At 36.8% G+C, this 21,921-nt stretch overlaps 3 protein-coding genes across 3 annotated transcripts; 1 reads left to right on the top strand and 2 right to left on the bottom strand.

Moving 5' to 3' along the window:
• Window positions 1-356: 356 nt before the first annotated feature.
• Window positions 357-4,881, bottom strand: LOC104247222 (reticulon-like protein B11). Its single transcript, XM_009803182.2, has 6 exons — window positions 4,585-4,881; window positions 4,167-4,347; window positions 3,760-3,901; window positions 3,580-3,649; window positions 3,329-3,501; window positions 357-882 (listed from the first exon to the last, which is right to left on the bottom strand). Exons 1-5 carry the CDS (start codon window positions 4,634-4,636, stop codon window positions 3,332-3,334), a joined length of 615 nt encoding a protein of 204 aa, XP_009801484.1. The 5' UTR covers window positions 4,637-4,881; the 3' UTR covers window positions 357-882; window positions 3,329-3,331.
• A 728-nt stretch (window positions 4,882-5,609) lies between these two features.
• Window positions 5,610-9,876, bottom strand: LOC104247223 (uncharacterized). Its single transcript, XM_009803183.2, has 3 exons — window positions 9,701-9,876; window positions 9,360-9,620; window positions 5,610-6,057 (listed from the first exon to the last, which is right to left on the bottom strand). The coding sequence occupies exons 2-3, from the start codon at window positions 9,618-9,620 to the stop codon at window positions 5,803-5,805; spliced, it is 516 nt and encodes a 171-aa protein (XP_009801485.1). The 5' UTR covers window positions 9,701-9,876; the 3' UTR covers window positions 5,610-5,802.
• An 834-nt stretch (window positions 9,877-10,710) lies between these two features.
• Window positions 10,711-21,087, top strand: LOC104247224 (uncharacterized). Its single transcript, XM_009803184.2, has 10 exons — window positions 10,711-11,017; window positions 15,287-15,354; window positions 15,835-15,860; window positions 17,335-17,425; window positions 17,735-17,830; window positions 18,816-18,884; window positions 19,052-19,110; window positions 19,238-19,360; window positions 20,580-20,651; window positions 20,730-21,087. Exons 1-10 carry the CDS (start codon window positions 10,931-10,933, stop codon window positions 20,792-20,794), a joined length of 756 nt encoding a protein of 251 aa, XP_009801486.1. The 5' UTR covers window positions 10,711-10,930; the 3' UTR covers window positions 20,795-21,087.
• The last annotated feature ends 834 nt before the right edge of the window (window positions 21,088-21,921 follow it).

The following is a 21,921-nucleotide window of genomic DNA, read 5'->3' as shown; positions in this document are numbered from 1 at the left end:
TTTTTCAAGTTAATACTATTGAGCATCATTACAGCGCTCAACCTGATTCCTTGGCTCTCTTTTTGGTCTTACTTATTCCATTCTAAATAGGAACACATGGAAGAATGATAAGATAGGATTCATCATAAAAACAGCATAAACATCAATAAACTGTCAACCAAAACTTTGCTCCATAATATAAAATACTAAAACAAATATTTTTTAAGTATTATCCTCAAGTAGTACTTGTACGGTCCCGCAATGAGTTTTTATTTTCTGGATCACAATATTGGCCAACATAATGCCCATTGCGAATAAAGGTCTGCTTATAATAGCTTCTCACAAAACGAATAACGGGGAAAAAAAAGAAGCGCAAAGAACAAAATTTTGAAAATTGATTAAACTTCAACATCCCAAACAACATTAACACATCACCAATCATAGAGCAGTCCCCATCACCACCCCAGACAAAGGAAATTCTTTTTCCAAAGGCACAATGTTCACATGAGGACAGCTCCAAAAGGAAGAAAGAAGAAAAAGAAATGAATCTCAGTTTCTGAGGCTCAAAATATATACTAGAAAATAGTACAATTAGTAAGCAACAAGGACCAGAGAGATTCTAAATCCATAGCAAAATAATTTCCAGAGTATGCACAAGCTCCATTAAAATGCCAGTGGATTACCAATCAAAATGACCATATCACTATTTCTATTTCCAATCATGTAAACCAGTACTCCATCTGCAACAGGCACTTCCACTAACCAAGATAATCAAGAATCATTCACAAAAAATAAGCAAAAACTAGTAAGTTGAGCTTTCTTTATAACACTGCATTGCAAGGCAATTGAGCTTCATACTATCAATACTGGATGATCCAGTCCCACAGGTCCATGTTAGAGAACCTACAAATGAATAAAACAGATTTCAGAAAATTCTGAGAATGATACTTCACTCATGAACATGGAGTAATGCATCTAAGCTGTCTGCTTTGATCCATTATCAAAGAGAAACAAAGTTGAAATCGAAGTAAAACCAGCTGAGCAAATAAAGAAAAGGAGCAGAGAGAACAAATTACGGTTAGCAAAAGATTGACAGGTGAAGATGGAGGCAAAGAAAAATATATAGCTTCTAATGATCTACACTGACTGGCTTCTCGCCATTAAGTCCACATGGGTCACAGATCCCTACTATATCCTTCCTCGTCAAGGTAATGCCAGCCATTGTTCATCTTTAATGTCGGAAATGAAGTAGAAAAAACTTTTCACAAAATGCTGAATAACGCACATCGCTTTGGGATGTCTTGAAGATATTCTAAGCTGGGGATTTTAGAGGGTATACCCTGTTGAACTGTAAAGCAAACCAGGGGTACACTGTGGTTCAAAGATCCTTTGAAGATCTTTTCACTTGAAAAAAGTAAGCCAACTGACACAGACTCATGGTGTATGTAGCTGCTTGGAACTTACCTTCTCAAAAAAAACGTAGCTGCTTGGAACTGTACATTTGAGCTGGAATTAGGACATCTCTGTATGCTAAACAAATCAGTGAATCACTGTTCATGGTAACTGTTTGAAATTCATAGCTGTAGTTTCGGTGATCAATGTTGAGGTTCAACATGAAGCATAAGAGAACCTAAATCTCTGCTGTCAGTAGGCTACAAGTATACTGTGCTCCACTATGCTAATTTACATGCCAACTAACCCTCCAAAGAAACAATTTCAATCTTCAAAAATGAAAATGATTGAAACAGTAGTAATTTTTTTGTGAACACAGAACAAATAATGTGAATATACTCAACTCGGAACTTGGGAGAAAGGAGCCAAAGGTATTATACTTCTGAAGATGAAAGGTTGTCTCATGTTTAGATAAGTTTGGTTGTACTGTATACGTCTTATTTTAATATAAAGGAAATAATTTCCAAGGGCAGACAAATATCCTATCCACAAGCTGCCTTGCATGTTGTTTGAACAACAGCAAGGAGATGAATCTTCACATCTGCAAAGCCATGGCTAGAGCAGCAACTCAAAACTAAGAGTACAGCAATATTTGAAGAGCTTAGTTGTCTATCTGGTTTATGTCAATCACACCTCCAAACCAAAACCAGGACACGGAACAAGAATCTCACTGTAAAAGTTAAGAATCAGATCTAATTGCACAATTTCAACCCCAAAGGTATCCCTTGGAATCCAAACCCAGAATTTTAAATCAGCAATTATTATGTAATCTAAATGCTCTTAAGATTCCCAAATTTGTGCATCCAATTAAATCCATCATGACCAGCTCGGTTAAACTCTTGAGCAATCTTTTTCCTAATACCGTGATGTCTTAGCCAGCTTGTTCGCACCTTGACTAAATCCATGAGGTACATGCTACCTCCCACCCACCAGCACAGATACTGGGTATTTCTGTCCACAAAGGCTTGAACATATGGGAAGAAATAAACTTTTGAGTAATTTAAGAGGGCGAATTGATTTGTGATATTTGTCAATAATATTTAAGGAAGCTTTTATGCCAAAAGCTTAAGGATATTTAGAAGACGAATCACACATATAGAAGGTAAAAAGAAATATGGATAACTTATTCTTGGCAATAAGATGAAACGCATATTTATTTATTTATTGATATGGTTGTAGAGAACCTCTAGTATTAGAGAACACCTAATTGGTGGTCCTTAGGGGAATTAGAGTCACTTCTCTGGTCAAAGCAGCTTACGGATGACTTTCATTTAATTTTTTAAAAAGGCCCAGACGGATATCCGAGAGCAGAGGAAAATTACATGGTTGAAAGGCGTAAACATAAAATTAGACAAATTTTCAGTATCTGCTCTAATGTGTGACTTTCACCACTTTTTACTTGTTCTATGATTTTTCTACGTTTCCAAATTTCTCACAAAGTTAATGCATCTGGAGCACAAATAAGTTTTTATCTATAAATTTTGTCTTGACTGATCAGCAGACTATCATGTGCCCAAGGAAAGGACTTGAACAAGGGAAATCATAGATAAGGGGTATAGCTGCACTTTTAAAGTCTTCAGGTACCTCAAGAGCCTTGCTCTTGTAATTAGGCCAGAAGAAATATGAAAATTCATCCCAAAACAAGTCAGAATCAGCAAGTAAAATAGCTACTATTAGTACCCCTTGTATTAGCATATCAAGAGCTTAGAGCAGCACAAATGTATTTTGCTTTCCAGAAAAGGCACAATGTAACGAATGTGTAGCAGCACAACACAAGATCCTTAAATAAACAAAAGTTTAAGTCTGTCGTCATTTTCACAAGAAACAGAAAACTGCATGTATCTCTTAGTATCTGATAGAAAGAGAGAGCAAGAGAAAGGGTAAGGTGAGAAGTTACAGTTTATTGAGTCTTCTTTTCCTTGTTTAAAGGCCTTGAAATCTTTCTCAGGACGTTATCATCAATTTTTCTGTACTGTGTCTGAATGACCTTTTGTGCTATAATAAGCTTGTCATCAATTTGATCTTGGTACTTGTCATACAACAGCGGCACTGACAAGCTAAAAAGAATTCCTGAAGGCAAGATACACAATCCAGTCAACAATAAATCTCCAACAACTTATATTGTCCTGACGAGATGCTACTACTCACCAATGTAGATGAACGTGAGGAAGTTGCAAAAACTACCAACATAAGATACCAGCCACAAGCCAAGAGCAACCTGATAAACCAATCCATATTGATAAATTGTAAACTTGAACATAACATGACGCATGATAAAGGAGAACAAAACATGATGCATGAAATGGAAAGGGTCCCATAAAAACAGACCTTAACAAAAAGTTTTAAGTTCCCACCAATAGCAATATCATGCGCAATCATCAATACATGATTGATCCAAACACGCACCATATCAGCAGCTTTTACCACAGATTCCTCATGAATCTCCATATCAGGGATAGGAGGTAGAGGCCTGAAATTGTAGAAACATTAATTGAACATTTAAGCCATAACAAGTCTTACTCATCTTAACCATAAAAAGAACATCAAATCTAAACGCGATCAAAATCACAAACGGAATGCATGCTCCAGTTGAAAAGGCAGAAGAAATGCAACAACCAAGCAGATCAAGGCTTTAATTTTCAAATACTCATAGACAAAATAGATGATCCACCAATTAGTCACAGAGCAATCAGAAACTGAGTATTTCGAAAAAGTTGAATTGAGTTATTCATTACCTGTTAAGAAGTGAAGCAGATTTAGCCCAGAAGAAGAGAATCACAACTAGAAGCAACAGGACATTAGCAATAAAGGAAAGGACATTATATCCAGCTCTCTCAAATAGAATCCAAAGAGCAGTGGAACTGACAAGCAGAGTCACACTACCACACCATCTCCTCCACAACAACACATCCGCCACTGCAATCACAATTTAAGCACTTCAAAAAAAATATTCTAGAAAAAGCAGATGCTTATACTCGTGATCAATTAGTACTTCACAATCAACAGTCATTTGATGCTGTAATTAAGAAATGCAATAAGGTCAATGTCAAATCTGAATATATGAAAATGCAAGAATTGGGCATTGGATGCATAATTATATACAGAGGCAAGAATATGAAGAAGGCAATACGCAGGCGTAGATGGGAAAGAGACCTGGACCACCACCAAGAGCATGATGAACAAAAGACTGACGATTATCTCCCATGGCGATTAGGGTTTCTGTATACTTCTGCAACCGAAGAATGAAGACCGCAGGGACGGAGGGAGAATCTGAAAGGGCGATGACGGTAATTTTGCGGTCAGGCTATGGTAAATCAGTTTCAAGTTTCAACTTTCAAATACGCCTTAGTCGTGCTAGTGAATTGAACAATAACATAATGAATGAAGAAAAAAATATCAAAAGGACGTTACGCTAAAGGGTAAAGACTTTTACTTTTCTTTTCTTCTTTTATTTTTGGACTTTTTACTCGATAATTATAATGTCTAAGAACGACGGATCAAATTTAAGATCAAATTAAATTATTACATTACAAGTAATTGCACGCCAGTAAGGCACATCATCAAATGCACAATAGAGAGTAATCACAATTAGATAAATGATCTAGTTGGGTAAACTATAACCTTTACAATCCTCATCCTGTGACTAACAACCAAATTGGCATTATGATATGATACAAATCACAAGTCAAGAATATAGCCGGGTGATTATTAATCCACTGTAAAATAATAGACATATTGCATTGTGCATATCAAAATTTTCTCTCCAGAAGTTATCTAGCCTAACCTGGTCGTATTTATGTCAATACTGCTTTTTAACGGGAACATATTTATATTCACCAACTGTGATCTAAGTTGCATCAGTTTAATGCTTGAGAGTTGCTGATTATTTCACTTCTGCTCCCAGAAAAGAAAGAATATAAAATTATGTGTCAATTTCTTGAATTGTACGCAAAAGAGAATGACAACTATTGGTGACGCCCACCAACTGCTAGTGGTGTGGTTCAATGATTCAACTGTAAACTCCAATAAAAGATAGGGTGGGGGCCTCCCAAAGACTATATAACAACTAGCTGGACAGCGCCTTACTATATTGACAATGGTACCAGAGCTTTAGCAGCCAAGATTGCCCGTCCCAGGACCATCTAGATTTCACGAATCAAAGTTTTAAGCCCCCCAGATTCTAGATGATAGTTTTTTTCAACTAAACGAAACAAAAGACAAAATACAGGAGTATTACATATTGGATGTTGAAAAACTGTTCACAAATTATGTTACATGATCACAAGTTTCGAACTATATAGCTCATGTAAGCTCCCGATCAAAGCATCTAGGCGGTGCACACTAAATTTGAAGTCAACCATCTCTCCCTTCTTAGTTGTTGTCAGAATCATCATCAGACGACTCTTCCCTGCGGCTTTCTTCTCCACCTGCACTAGAATTACTCTTCTTTTCTTTCTTCCTCTGCTTTTTCTTCTGCCGCTTTGCACGTTTCTTCGCTGTCCGCTCTTCCGCAGCTTTTAATTTTTCTTCCCTTCTCAAGTTGAATTCAGCAACTTCTTTCCTTTTTTGGTAATCTGCGTCCATCCTTGCAAGTCGGTCTTGTTCTCTCCGTCTCATCTGCCGATACTGCAGCCACAAATCCCCATAAAATGTTATTTCTGCCAATTGACGCTGTCAGCGTATTCTTTAAAACCAGATATGACCCAATCGCAGTAAATCACTTCTTACACAACATTCAAAAGATTGCAATTACAATGTTGAATACCAAAATGCATGTTCAGATATCAAAATGCAGGAAAACACCTATGAAGAATAACAAATTTCAATAGCTTTTGTCAACCATAACTCTGACATATGAACAAATACAGGCTAAACATCCAAGATTATGCCTCCAATAGAAAGCTTGACCGAGGAAAAGGAAGAACGTCATCTATACGTATGTATTTGCCATGGACCATATCATGGAAACCACCAAACAGGCCGGGGGAAACCAGGTTTAATTTCAAGTAAGACGTAACTTAAATAACGAGTTCATTTTACTTTTTGGCATCACTTCAAATTTCCAGATTTAGGTAACTGATGAAATACTATCCAGTTTCTTGTCAGCGTTGATTGATTCGGCATGCAGTCAGATAAGAAGACATATATGCACATATAAACACGACTCGAATACTACTCAAGCACATTTGAACTCAAAGCAACAATATGAGTCACTAAAGTCAACATATATCATATTATGGCAGTAATGGGAGGAAATAAACCAAGACAAGCTCCAGGTCGATGAGTATACACTAATACTCATACTGCTTAAGATGAACTATTTGCACCCCACGAACATCTAAACGCAATTGTAAAATTGTATTTTTCCTACAATATATATACATAACTATAATCCTAACATCAGCAAATATTCCAGCACCCAATTTTTTTCAAGATAACAAATTGTCAAACTTAGCAGACACTAGACATTTTGCAAATAGTGAAATCTTCAACCAGACGAGAAAAAACAGGCAGAGTTATCAGTTCAAACACTTCGATCCCATTTCACAACTAACTCGTTCAGGTTAGGCTTGAGGCAACTAGAAAGACACAGTCATCTCTGATTTGCCTGCATTTAGTTACAGGATTGTGTTCCAATCTTTTCAGGAATAAAAAAAGGAAAAACTTAAGGAAAAGCCACTTGAGCTTACTGGAAGTAAATATGACAAAACTACAAGAAATTTTCTATCAAGGGTCAGAATAACAGATTTCAGAGTCAGTACAGATCCACAAAAACAAGATAATAAAAGGAAATTGCCTGAGCAGAACAACAAACCTTTCTCTACACTCTAAAGCACATTTCTTCTCCTAATTTCAGGGAAGATTAGGTTAGTGCAATCATTTACACATATCTACTTCCAACTTTGACCACTAAAAACCACTGTAATCACTTGCATCTTTTACGGAATGAATCATCCGATCTCCATTAACTCTTAAAACTTCTTCAATATTCTTTTGAGAGTGGATACTGCTTCAATCTTTCAAAATGTTAACACTAAAATAAATAAGATATTGAACCTTTAGCAATTTGGGAGCTATTTCTTACCTACCTATTTGCCTGCATCTGATATATTATTTCTTTCAAAGTGCACTTTACCGGTAATCTTCAGTGAAATTTATCTCACTTCTAGAGTTCTTGAGGACATGTCTCATCCTTTTGACATTTCACAAATGCAATGCAATAAAAACGTAGGCCTTCTTCGATAAACAACAAGCACTTCTATTTTCTTCTTCAAAATAGAACATGCATTCTCAATCCCTGGCCCTCTAGAGTGCTATCTTAACTGCATTCCCTTTCTTCACAGAGCAAACTATACACAAGAGATGGCTTTTCCGCCCTTTTAAGTACTGCCGTTGCAATCTCTTTCTCTCTCATGGAAATTCTCTAGAACTAAACTACTCTCATCCCCACCCTACTACTTCAGCTATGGCTTTATTATTTGAACACTCACAATCTGCAAACAGGTTCCTTGGAACTTGGAAGCTTTGCTCAAGAAACTAACTATATTGCCTGCCAAAGACCTATGGTTGAAAATTAAGCTCGACATGAATTATAACCAAGTAGATACTGAGAGCAAGAAAAGTCAGTTGATGAGACAACAGTAAAAGCAGCCAGGAGACATCATTTCAAACCATAGTTGGACTGCAAAGTGCCACTAAACTATCGATAAGGCAGAAAAAGTGATACTGGAATTTGGAGGCATCGCTTGTGCAGCTGTCAGCGTTGAAACACGTGATTGCTTCCAATAAAATTATGCCCCTACTGTCCCCAGTGGCGAATCTTGCAGGTCAGGCCAAGGCCAAGTGCCTCTTTCTTCCTAATTAGTAGGAAAGTAAGGGTAGAAGGGCTATGTCAAAGTGGTGAACACAATTAACTACTTTTGGCTGTTTCCTCCATGAGATTAGCCCAAAACACGCAGACTGAGGGATTATAAAGAGCACCTAGGTCCTCTAGGTAGGACATAAGCTCCATCAGGCTATCTGAAAGTGATCTCACTTTTCATCTGAATTTTCCTAGCCACCATGACAAGGAGCCCTATCATTCAATTCTATAGCCTCACCAGAACATTGTAAGACGAGTTTCTGTTCAAGTTGAAAACATAAGGAACAGACCTCTTTACGTAACTTATAATTCATCTAGTGATAATGCAGTAAACAGAAAGAAAAGGAAGAATGTGTCATCAACAAAATTATATCTTTATCGATCCTAAAAAAAAGGACAGCAGAAGGAAAAGGGTTCTTAATATGATGCTGAGTTTCTTCTTTGTGAAAAGAATTAGGGACATTAACTCAGCAAAATAGCAACTCAGCACATAGGATATTAACTCTATCACATTGTATAACATGAACTTCAGCAAAATAAGTGAATCACTAAATAGTGTGTCTCGCCAGAAAGTCATTTCACAAATAGCAACTCAATCTAAGAGTCAAACCAGCAACTGTATGATATGTTTACCTTATTATGCTTTTCAATAGACAGGTGCAGCCTCGCAAATTTCTGGTTAGACTTAAGCAAATCATCAATTTTGAACACATTCAATCGAACTTTATACATCTTGCAGGCTGCAGCACAACAAAGTCCTACTATTTATCTGTTTCAATGTTTACTACAAGAATTACATCATTCTCAAAACCTTAAATTAACAACTAATTCTGGTGCTCTCAATTTACCACAGTCCACACACAGAGTCTCTAAACTCAAGTAATTTCCTGTTCAGCAGCCGTTACCAGAATGAATTCTAACTTCAAAGCACGCTAACACGATTATATATCAGAATAGAGTAGGAAATAATCAAACGCTCGGAATAGCAGCATATATAGTTAACTACAAAGAAAACAAACCAGAGCAAACTACGGCTCAACAACGAACCAGAATAGTGTAGCGGTACCTGATGAAAGTCACCAGAGCCAGAACCAGCAGAACTACCAGATGTATTGCTAACCCGCACAGGCACACATTCAAGTATACGACGGAGCTTGATCTCGAGATCCTCCTCTTCAGGATTAGCTGCAGGTGGCGTGTATTCTACAAGAGCGGTGGATGAAGACGCTGGAGGGCGAGGAGGTAGGGCAGCCACCTGCCTCTCCGACGCAGGGACCACCTGTAAATCGCCGGCCGCCACGGCCGCCGATCGACCAGATGATGACATCTTCGCAAACGAAAGAAGATATTTAATTTCACTCTCCCACTGACGGCAGAATATAAGGTATAGAAGAATATATTCTTTACCGTTGCGACTGAGAAAACCTTCCCTAGGGGCACCGGTGCTTCGCCACTGAATTTGATTTCCTGGACGACGATGAATCTTTTAGGGCAACATGCCCCTGTGATTATTTGAAATGCTACTTGGCATCTAAAGTTTAGATACAGTACACTTTTGACCCTGAGTTCCTCATGTTTTAGAATTTGGGATTAGCAATGTTATGTTTGGTTAACATTTTAATACTTGCATAAAATTCAACATTAACAGTATAATGTTAGGTTATCATTTTTGTCCCTCGCATTAGTAATACTTGCATAAAATATACAGGAATTGTTAAGAAACTTAACTCAAAGTAATAATACGAAACAAGTAAATAGACAAGAATGTAGAAAGAAAGGGAGGAGAGATTCTTATTTCTTCAAGTGTTTTCCAAGTGTGTACAATGTGATGCCCAAACCCTATATTTATAGGATGATATAGGTAATACAAAGGGATGCCATGAATATTGTATTAATTATTGAGATCATGGTGGAAGATCATGGAGGAGGTTATGGAGGTGTGAGAGTTACAACAATAATTGTAAGAAGTAGTGGGAGGTTAATAGAGAAGATGAGTGAGAATAACTTCTTTAGGAGTTATAGACATCCACTACATAATATAATATTTCATAACAGAAATTATGTATTATTTATGCATAGTAAAAGGTAAATAAGAATATATTGATTACTGTAAATAGATTAAGCCAACTAAAGTGACCAAAATAACCCACCCTCATGTGTTAAATAATTATTATTAAAAAAAAAAAACATACAATTCATGCATTATTAATTTCTACATTACTATTCATACATTAAATCCGTATATCATTAATCTACACATGACTTGTTTCTTGACCCCTTATTGTAGATTTAGAATAGATTTGTCATTTGAAAAAGAAGAGGAGGTAAACAGGTAATTTGTGAAGTGTTGATGTCTGAAAAAAAACAAAAAAAGGAAAAAGTGTTGAAGGTATCGTCCTCGGGCCTTCAATTGGATCCTTTTTGTTGGGCTGGGTTATTTCACCCGAACCCGTCAGCGAGTCACCTGCCTTACCAGAAAGAGAGGGGAAACACACGGGGGAGAGAGAGCAAGAGAGCGGACTGGAGTGTCTAACCAGACAGAGAGCTTAAAATCCAGAGACATCTGAATCTCTGATCCAATTGAATCAACTAAAGAGAACAAACAGAAAATTGTAGAAGAAGAGGAAAAAGAGAAAGATGCTGCCCACAACTTCGAAAGGTCGAACGAGCTCTCATGTCCGACCCAATTCAGTATTGCCTCAGTACCTTCGCCGAATAATCAAGGTTTTTCTCATTCTCTATTTTCATTCAACTCTCCAGTGTGCCATGGATATGTGGTTTTGCTTACCTTGTACAGATCAGATCTTGATCCTGTCATTCTGTTGTTTAAATTAGTCGCCTTTCTGGTTGCAGGCTTTATATCCTCGCAATCCTCTGTATAATTCAGGTTAAAATTAGGAAATTTTAATGATTATCATTCTTTATGATCACGAGTGTTTAAGTTCAGGCGCTCCTTTTATGCTTTGAATGCATTTCCACTATAATTAGGTGATCATAGGAGTTTTGTGCGAATGCATATGTGAGCAGTGGGCCAGTGAACTAGAATGGTGTTCTGCTGAGGAACTAGGGGCATGTTTCACGTCCTTATATGTTGTTTAGTTATTTTTGTGCTTCAGATGTCCAATTGCCTGAAATGTAGGAAGAGTTACAGTTCCACTGCCTTAAGTTAAACACAAAAGAATTTTAGGGAACAGGTGACAAATTAGTGTGAGCCTTTTAACATATGTGCACATGACTAACAAGGCAATCTGCCGCTCTGTTGGTCACGTTTTTAACATGCTTGAGCTTGGGTCATGAGGTTTCCAATTTTATACCAACAATTCTCCATATGTGCTGCAAGAGGTTTCTTTCCATTTCTGGCTTGGTTGATCAACAAAAGAACATCCGTAGGGGCTGTTTTGTTTTGTATCAGTAAAGATAATCCCTGCATAAAATTTCACATAAGCAATACCGTGATCTTCATATAACTAATGCAACATTTAGTTGGCAGTATTAAACTTAGTAGCGGATTAACTTATGAAGGAATTTATGTAACGTTTTATGCGGGATAAATGTGAAATAAGAATACATGTATTAGTAATATGTAACTAAGCGTATCTAAAGATGGAAAAGCCCTTTAGGTTGGTAACCCTGCATAACATTTAGTGTGTTATTATTCATCGCAAAATTATTATTATATTATTATTCATTGGATAAACAATTCTTATATTATAATCCCACACAACTAGTATGTGAACCAAACAACCCCTTAAAAGTCTTCTATGATCTCCGCTTCCTCCCTACACTACTTCCGGCCTGCTTCTGTGTGCACTGTGTACAGTTCTGTAGATGGAGCAGCAGGAAGTTTGACTGCCAGAACTATTTATCCTAGATTCATCATTCCTTCGGATGGCCCTCCACTGCTGGCAATATAGTTTCACTTGGCCATTGTCAGTATTAGATTAGTTAGGGGTAGCTGGAAACATAGTGAGGCACCTAGCATTATGGAAGCTATATTAAGATTGGAATCGATGCATTTAGTTCTGCTGCAGGTTTCAGTAAATCTTTCCATTTTTTCAAGCAATTAACTGATTCTTATTCTTCAACTATTCGAGGCTATTATTAGGAATTAGGAAAATCTCTTATAAAAAGAACTGGGAATTAGGAAAGTCTAGGTGAGGCGAGGAAAGTTGAAACTTGAACGTGAAGGTTTGTTGATCCAGGCAGTTCCAAGTTAATAAAGTTACGCTGGTGGTTGTTTGGACAAATACTTGATAATACACACTTGCTTTTTGCACCGTCACTTAAAGGATGGAAGAAAGTCCTTTTGATCCTCCACATTGTTGGTACAAAGTGGGGAACTAGGAGATCCTAACCTTTGGTTTTGTCACATATGTGGGCTGAGGCGGAGCCAAATTTGAAGCTTATGAGTTCGAGATTCTAGCTCTTTTAAGTTATTGGGTTCTAAATTGATAGTTTGTCCATATTTAACGGAACTCTTAAGACAAATACGAAGTTTACACCAAAGTTATTAGGTTTAACCCGTATCTTCAAGGCTAGCTCCGCCTTTATCTATGGGTATTTCATTGTGTAATTTGAGGGAAATATCACTCTTGATCGGGGTGTTCCATCTGGTGTGGTGGAGATAGTATTCAAGTCGGACTGCATCCACCACGAACAACAACATACCCAGTGTAGTCCCACAAGTGAGGTCTGGGGAGGATGGGGAGGATAGAGTGTACGCAGACCTTACCCCTACCTCTAAGAAGATAGAGTGGCTGTTTCCGGTAGACCCATGACTCAGGAAAGATAAATGGAAGGGGTAATAACAAGCAAACCAAATTTGACAACCGAAGCGAAAATACACAACTAACATTAAGGAATGCAAACAGAAAATCGAAACAAAGGTAGTAACAAGTAATAACAGAAGTCTAGGGATACGAAAATACACAAAAGACACTAAGTGATGTATCAAAGCGACTGCTACAAATATGCACAATGCTCGACTACCAAACCCTTTACCTTTATTCTCAACCTCCACACTTTCTATCCATGGTCATGTCCTTAGTAAACTGGAGCAACGCCATATCTCGCCTAATCACTTCTCCCCAATACTTCTTTGGCCTACCTCTACCTCTTCGTTGGCCCTCCAATTCCAGCCTCTCACACCTCCTCAACGGTGCCTCACTTCTTTACATGTCCGAACCATCTAAGTCTCGTCTCCCACATCTTGTCCTCCACAGGAGCCACGCTCACCTTGTCCCGGATAACTTCATTTCTAATTTTATCTAACTTGGTATGCCCGCACATCTATCTCAACATCCTCATTTCAGCCACCTTCATCTTCTGTACATGGGAGTTCTTGACTGGCCAACATTACGCCCCATACAACATAGTCGGTTTGACCACCGTTCTGTAAAACTTTCCTTTAAGTTTTGGCGGCACATTCTTATCACACAAAACATCAGAAGCGAGCCTCCATTTCATCCATCCCGCCCCAATACGGTGTGTGACATCCTCATCAAGGCTAAGTTGCTAGGACACAGGTACAGGTATTCGACACGGGTGCGGATCTAGAGGTCGAATCCTTCGAGATGTAAATTCGTAATAATCCTAAGAAAGGAGCGCTTAAAGCGCGCTTAAGCCCTGAAGCAAGACTCAAAACATGTTGAGCGCTTCGCCTCGTTTTGTGGGCGCTTCTGTGTTGCACCAAGGCTCTAAGACATACTTTTCCTTGCCAATGAGTGTAATCCTGAATATGTGACACTAACCAATTGATATTTCACTTTTATCGTATTTTTTTTTAATTTCTTTGTCTATATATTTGTTATTCGTGCTTATAATTACTGGTCTTGGACTACATATACATATTTTTACTTTTTCTCCAGTTGCGCCTTTTTTCATTAAAGCCCACGCTTTAATTGCGGTTTGTGCTTAAAGCCCCAACGGACCTTAGAGTTTTTTTGCGCTTTTCGCCTTTGATAACACTGCGGGGATCCGGCTAAAATTAATTCAAAAAAAATAAAAATATCTCTAAATTATGAGAAATTTTGTGAAATACTTACGTATAGTTTGTAAAGTCAGTATTTCTTTTTTATTCTCAAGTTGTAGATACGTAAAGGATTGATTTCCTAGATAAGGTACGCTATTTTCTTCAAATTTATCCTAGTTTTGATTTTGATTTCGGGAATTAAATTGTATCTTGTCTGGAATTTTTCCATCCGTCGTGGTCAAGGTATCCAACATTGTTTGACCAGATCCGGTATGGATCCATTGCCACACCCATATTAGTGTCGTGTCGGCACGGGTGCGGCACCTAAACTGCCGTGTCGGAGCAACTTAGACCCAAGATCTCTCATTGTCCTCACTACTCACCCAGGTCTTAGCTCCATAGTACATGTCCTTAATAGCCCTAATATATGCAACATGAACTCCTCTAGCCTCTAAACATCTCCACAGCACTTCCCTGAGCACTTTATCATAAGCCTTCTATGAGTCGATGAACACCATATGTAAATCCCTCTTCCTTTCCCTGTACTGCTCCATCAACCTCCTAACAAGGTGAATAGCTTTTGTAGTCGAACGCTCCAGCATAAATCCGAATTGGTTCTGGACTGCATCCTGAACCCTCTTAAACAGTTACATATTTCCTTGATGTGCAAAACGGAAACGTACAAATTAATAATAAAGTAGCCCGTTTCAGTTTGCAGTGTCTTGGATCCGCTGGTCTCTGTGGAGATGTCTTTCTCAATCGTAGTGCCAAAATCACTCTACTGTTTCCCGTTGTCTAATTTAATCTGGTTAGTTTGCATATGTTTGAACCTCATCTGTGGTGTAACTCCCCATCATGAACTCCATATTGTCTAATAAGTGCTCCTTTATTATATTTTGGCAAATTTGAGAAGTTACTCGAGGAATATGCTCGTTTGTTGATTTCTGTTTAATCGTTTGTTCAGAGCTGGTTTTCATTCCAAGGTAATCTTATTGTTTCCTTTTCTCATTTAATCTTCGCAGTGGCAACAAATGGACATTGAATATACCTTTTGGCAAATGCTTCACCTATGCACCTCTCCTAAAGTAGTGTAAGTACTTTGTGTATTGAGGACCATGCTCCGTTTGCACTATTACTGCTAGCATCAGCTAATATTTCATAGGATGTTTAATGTTAATGAACTTGCATTAATCTTGTGTATCGTATAGTAAGTTGTTTCAGACGATCCAATCTTGATCACCTTTCTGGGTATCAGTTAACAAGATCTAATACTGATTTGATGATAGATGAATAAACATTGGAACTCCTGTGAACCATAGCGATTTGTTTCATCCCAAACATACTCATATATGGATGTAAATTCAATGAGATTAAGTATTGAAATAACGGTTGGAGACCTTATTTTTGAGAATTTTAGAGTACTGGTCCATTTTTCATATCTTTGTCTAATCTTTTGAATTTGATCTTGATATGCTATAGTAAATGCAAAAATCAGCTCATTATTTAATTTAAGTCTGAATTACTGATGTTGCATTTGCATTTTGTTTGTGGTATTGGACAATGGATGCAGATATCAGCACACAAAGTACCACAAGCGTAAGTTTCTTCTTCTGTTCCATTATCCTTATCATCTCATTCATTAATGACTCTTTTGGATTGGAAAAATGAATTTGTGAATTGGTCCAGTGATGCTCAATCCGTAGTTTCTTAGTCATTGTTGTGTAGGTTTCAGAAGGAGAAGCCCATTTTCGGGGGCACCCCTGTCTTGTATCAACTTTTATATTTTTATTGGACTATCCTTGCTTTCATGTTTTGGAATTAGGAGTTCCACCCTACATTCAATTTATTCGGCTTTCTTTCCTCTTTGTTTTTCCAGTTAGATCCTTACACCTATTTTTTTTGGGATAAGAATGGCAAGTCCTCCAATCTCAATAGTCTAAACTAGTCATCCATTCCAAGTTATATGTATTTTGGGACGTCAGAAGAAAGATCTGGTATCACTCCCTTATCAAATTTCTTGAAGACTGAGGTAATTCGTTGGTTCAGTCTAGGAACTGGGTATATTGGGCCTACACTTCTACCCTCAATAATTTCATCATATACGACTTATAGAAAGTAATTTTATTCTCTACGGCTTTCTCTAGTAAGTATTCAAACTCATTTAAGTAGTTAAATTTATATCTTGATCTTGATGTAATATTTTTTCGTGAAATTAACTTTAATATTTTTCTTTAATTACTCTATGTAAATACACAAGTCAAATGATATCCTAAAATTTGTGTCCAGTATCAGATAAATTGGGATATAGGGGTTATTATAGATGTACTTCGTTCTCTGTATTGATCTTGCTATGAAATCTATACGAAACTCCAACTTATACTACCCTGTTTTCTGTTCTAAATCCTTGAACTGATCAAGGGGCTCATATAAATTAGGATGGTGAGAGCACCCAAGGGTGTGGCCTAGTGGTCAATGAAGTGGGTGAGAACCATGAGGTCTCAGGTTCAAATCCCAGCGGAGGCACACTAGGTGATTTTCTTCCCATCTATCCAAGCCTTGGTGGATAGAGTTACCTGGTACCTGTGGTGGGAGGTGACAGGTATCCCGTGGAATTAGTCGAGGTGCGCACAAGCTGGCCCGGACACCACGGTTATCAAAAAAAAAATTAGGATGGTGAGCGTTAGGAGTGCTTGTTTTTGGACCTCTGATCTGGTGCACATAGTTTAAAATTTATATTGAGACGCCCTTGAAGCAAAACTTGGTGAGTGTTTAAAAGAAACTATGGTGTATTATTCCTTATCAAAAAAAGAAAGAAAAGAAACTATGGTGTATTATTCTATTCAATTTTTCCGCTTTTATTCAGTTCTACCAATAGTTACATGTAAATGTGCCCATGTTTATCTTTAGCAACTTGATGTTTAGTGCACAAGTTTGAGCTTGAATATCATCTATCGTTGTTCCTTTTTTTCGTCATCTGTTGGTGTTCTGTCGATCTCTCTCGTAAAATATTTTTGTTACTGCAGTTGTACTGTTCATCTAAATTTCGTTTATTGTTTTCTTTTCTTTTTAGAAACAAAGAACCAGTGGGCACGTGATGATCCTGCATTTATCGTAATATGCAGTCTTCTGTTGGTGGTTGCTACTTTGGCATACTGTGTTGCGTATGTTTCCTACTCTCTGCTACTCATTTTGGTCTAAACTCGACTACTTTCCTTGAGAATCGTAAAACTTTGTCTTAGAGAATATTTTACTGACGACATAGTTTGAATGAAATTAAGAGTCTTTATTATGGTTTGGAGAAGTACATTGTACTATATCATCCATGTGCGCCAATGTTGAGCTCACTAATTTTAATATGTAAATACGCTCCAGTTGGATATTGACTTATTTGTATTCTTTTTTGCTTATATTCTTCTTGATGTTGAATCCTGTTGCAATCCGCATATTTGTCATCTTTTTATCTGTTTCAGGTATGATCATAGTGCAGGACATGCTGTTTTTGTAGTTATCTCGGTATTGCTTTTTCATTTTGTACTCACTGGAGCTACTTTGGCAACATGTTGCTGGTAAGGGCTAGTATAGTCTTGAATATTTGATACAATCTCATCATGGCTCCCTTTCTTTTTAACTTATATTAGTCTTGCCATGATTTTTACAATTTTCTATCATGTTTGGTGGAACGATGGATGAATAAACTTTCCATCTGTGTCTCAGTTAGTTGGTTAAACTTGCAACCAAATTTCTGAGGGGAATTATAGTAAGGAATCAGAAACTTCTTGCATTCCAAACAGGGGAATTCTCACAATTCAGCATATAAAATAAATAGGTGATCAACTTCATCAAGAGAATACATTGGTAGTCAACTGATCATCATTATAACTACATCCACTTGTGCTCTCTTTAACTGTGCTTTACCAAACATGAATTTCATAGCAAAAGAGTGCTAACCGTAATTATAGGGAAGGTACAACCTAGATCATCTGCGTTGGATTTAATTGGTGATCTAAAATCAATGACTTTTAGCACCTGGAACAATCCGTTGCAGGGTTATGCTACACTCTGTTTCCTGTATTAAGTGATGCCTGAGTAGTTTTATGGACATTCTCTCTTAACATTCTTTGACTCCAGATCTACACCGTATCATAACATTCTGTAGACTATAACCTATGCGTGGAAATAAGGAAAGAAAGAAAAAGGAGAAGAAGATAGAAAAAGAGTAAACACATGAGTAAGTGAAGGAAATCATCTTTTACTTTGTTTAGTTAGGGTGAAATAAAAAAGAAATGGAACATTGTTCGACTTTCTTTTTTTCATTGGATTAAAAATTTGTGGCCATCAAGAAAATGATTTCCCTTATGATCTTTCCTCATTCTCAACATAAACCAAGCAAGAGAAACAGCTATCTAGACTTTCCTCTGTTTCTCTTTCAAGCTTTCCTTGTTTATGGTGAAAGCATAAATCTTTGGTTGTATCATGACATTATGCTTGCAATATTTATGGTGATAAAAAAATTGTACTCCAGCATAATCTTAGCTAGCATTTTCCTTGCAGGTTCCTAACCAACAATTACCTTCGAGAGGAAGCTCCAAGCAGTCATGCCGTGGAACAACGGGTAGAATGGCAAGTTCAGAACCTTTCCATATCAGACTCTTCGTATACTTAATAGTTGATTCTATCTACCTCTTTCTCCTCGTGCTGAATTCTGAAACTCTACATCTAGGGTTAAAGAAATTTCACTTTCATTTGAAAAACTCTCTTTCTTACACACTTTCTTGTCTCTCATGAAGGTTGTACGCGTTTGATGTCCACTGCAACTCTTTCTTCCCTATGTTTGTTTTGCTATACGGTAAGGCCAGTGTTAAGAGAAACGTGCTGTTTGCGCATCTCCAGAGACAGAATATTTGACTGCTACTGATGGTTTCCTTCTTTCTTTCTTTTTTTGATGAAGACTGATGGCTTTCTCTTTGTCGCAGTTATACATTATTTTCTCTCCCCTGTTTTGGTAGCTCATGGTTTCATTCCTGTTTTGCTGTCAAATTTGCTCTTCATGGTTGCTGCTTCCTACTATCATTACCTCAACTTTTTAGGTTATGACGGTAAGATAGGTTACATGGCATAAGAATATTTTTCCTCTTGAATTTCGTGAAAATTCAACATGAGGTGATTGTTGTGTATGGAGCATCTCCACTGGTGTTCACCTAAAGCATTTAAGATTTACTTGTACTGAAATGATAACATAATCTTCCTGGTTTCTCTCCATTTTCTATTCAGAGATTTCCAGTGGCTAAATTTGTTGACTACCTGTGTATACAAATATACTGATGTATTTTCTTGTATCATGATTGGTCTGTTCAAATTCAATCATTTCTTGGTTTTAGATATCCAAATTCACCAAGGAGTCGTTTGGTAGGGTGCATAAGAATAATGCTGAATAGGGTGTATTAGTAATGCTGATATTAATTATGCTTGCATTAGTTATGCTGGTATTAGTTATGCTGACATATTTCTTATCCATTGTTTGGTTTGATGTATTAAAGCATTGCACAATTTCTAAAAGAATTGTTTGTTTACAAAAATGCCTTCAAAACTAGTTCACACTCTAACTTTTTAAAAGAAATATATGTTGAGAAATATTTTTATATGAAAAATTTACAAAAAATTATTTGATTTATCTACCTATATTGTAAAATAAAATTAAATATTTATTTATAAAAAAATATGCTAATTATTTATTTATTTACTAGGGATATAATTTTATTTCTCACTATTTGGATTATTTTGAACTTGCATTAATATACTAACTAGTATATTTTAATCAAACATAAATTTTGAAAGGACAATTTTGTCTTTAACTAAGCTAATGCATGCATTAAAACTCATTGCATTGCTAATACCATTGTTTTCTATGCATTAGTTATGCATAGGATAATACCAAATAGGATGTATAGCTAATACTTGCATAAGTAATGCATAGGTTCAAAATGTGTACCAAACAATGTATTATTAATACACAAAGCTAATGCATGCATTATTTTATCTAATGCATCCTACCAAACAACCCGTAAGTCATTATTGTGACCGGTGGCCGGTGCTGTATGAGTTTTCCTTCCAAAGGTATAGCTATAAATAGAAGTCAAATGTTAGTTGGAGTCGGTGTGTTTCATTCCTAGGTACTCTGACACAAATAAATAAGCATGGCCTTAAAACACTATTGTGAAACGTAGTATTCTGACTTAATGCATGACCGTCCGCTGGTGCATTCCATTTATGTTAACTAGTCGATGTGGATGATGAAGTTATTTTCGCTCTATGCAGTATTACCCTTTTTGGAGAGGACAACATTCTTCCTATATCCAATTGGCATTGTCATCGTCCTTTCACCCATCTGTAAGTAGTTTTATTAATTCATGATTGTGTTGCGTCATATTGGTTAATAAGGTGACAAATTTTGTTTCTTGCTTATAGTTATCTTAATTGGCTTCAATCCATCAAGACACTTCATGAACATCTACTTCAGCAGAGCGTTATGAAATCAAGCTAACACTGGATGAGGACATGTTAGGATGAAAGATGCCTTCAGACATACATGTCGTGAATAGGACATTGTTGAGATCATTTGCAGAGGCTTTAATTGTTAATGTGATTTGGGAACACTTGTTTAGTATCTCTGGTTAGGTAATTTTGATGTTATGAATGAGAAATATATCTGACAAGAGCCTTATTTGTGCTTCAGCCCTAAAACTTCACCCGATGAGTTCATTCAATGTAAAGATTTTATTTCTGATTTTTTGAATCATAGTGGTGACTGTAGCATTATTCTTGATTTCTTGTTCTGCGGTTATAACATTTACCATTTGTTGGTGTCCGTGACTCATTAGCTTCATGTTGGACGAAACAATTGTCTTTCTGTGTTTGGATCAAGATTTGTTCGCACCTCAGCTAATTCTCTCTGTACAGCTAACCCATCATTCTTACCTTTCTAATGCGAGCATTGGTGAACTGAGATAATTCTCTTCAATTATTTTAGAGAGGAAAGAGTGACATGGTTTATAGTTTATACCAGAATATTTCTGTTGTTTCTCAATGTTCCCTTCACGTTTTAGGTTAGTAGCCCTTCTATTCATTAAAATTTTGAGGGAAAAAAAAGTCAGAATTATTTCAGCCATAATTCTGACCAAACACAATGAGTAATTCTGCATTTAACATGTTACATAAGGATAACAGTCTGTTCTAGAAAGACTGATTGATTTGAATCCGTTCTAGAAAGACTGAATTGTTTTTACATCTTGATCCAAACTTAAAACTCTTTAGGATAAGTATTCCACAACATAGTTACATGAAAGGATTTTGATGACTTCCCTCCCAATTATAAGCATTTTAGAAATAAAAAACTCAAAAGCAAACGACGAAATGGACCCGACTCTTATATAATCTAAAACTCACACCTACCACCGTATTTAGAACGCAATCAGCGGGTATATTTTATTATTACCAAATACCAACAAATGGTGGAACTGGAGGACAATCAAATCTCACTATTAAGCGTACAGCATCTTCTTAGATTTGTTTGGTTACTAGTTATGCTGTCACATCTCTTATTTAAAGGGGTCGCAAGAATAATTAAAATCAATGGCGGATCCAATAATAGGTTCCATGG

This window comes from Nicotiana sylvestris, chromosome 1 (assembly GCF_000393655.2).
Source record: "Nicotiana sylvestris chromosome 1, ASM39365v2, whole genome shotgun sequence".
NCBI lineage: Eukaryota > Viridiplantae > Streptophyta > Magnoliopsida > Solanales > Solanaceae > Nicotiana > Nicotiana sylvestris.
Note: the sequence above shows the minus strand (reverse complement) of the source record. Positions and strands in the feature narration are given on the sequence as shown.

What these genes read in the sequence shown, in the direction of transcription:
- LOC104247222 (XM_009803182.2), bottom strand. Translation starts at nt 4,636, where the DNA reads ATGGGAGATAATCGTCAGTCTTTTGTTCATCATGCTCTTGGTGGTGGT. An exon ending in TCTGCTTCACTTCTTAACAG is followed by an intron (nt 3,902 to 4,166) that starts GTAATGAATAAC and finishes CTACAATTTCAG; the next exon opens with GCCTCTACCTCCTATCCCTG. An exon ending in CCTCACGTTCATCTACATTG is followed by an intron (nt 3,502 to 3,579) that starts GTGAGTAGTAGC and finishes TCTTGCCTTCAG; the next exon opens with GAATTCTTTTTAGCTTGTCA.
- LOC104247223 (XM_009803183.2), bottom strand. Translation starts at nt 9,620, where the DNA reads ATGTCATCATCTGGTCGATCGGCGGCCGTGGCGGCCGGCGATTTACAG. An exon ending in GCTCTGGTGACTTTCATCAG is followed by an intron (nt 6,058 to 9,359) that starts GTACCGCTACAC and finishes TTGTGGCTGCAG; the next exon opens with TATCGGCAGATGAGACGGAG.
- LOC104247224 (XM_009803184.2), top strand. Translation starts at nt 10,931, where the DNA reads ATGCTGCCCACAACTTCGAAAGGTCGAACGAGCTCTCATGTCCGACCC. An exon ending in ACTTTGGCAACATGTTGCTG is followed by an intron (nt 17,831 to 18,815) that starts GTAAGGGCTAGT and finishes TTTTCCTTGCAG; the next exon opens with GTTCCTAACCAACAATTACC. An exon ending in CATCGTCCTTTCACCCATCT is followed by an intron (nt 20,652 to 20,729) that starts GTAAGTAGTTTT and finishes TCTTGCTTATAG; the next exon opens with TTATCTTAATTGGCTTCAAT.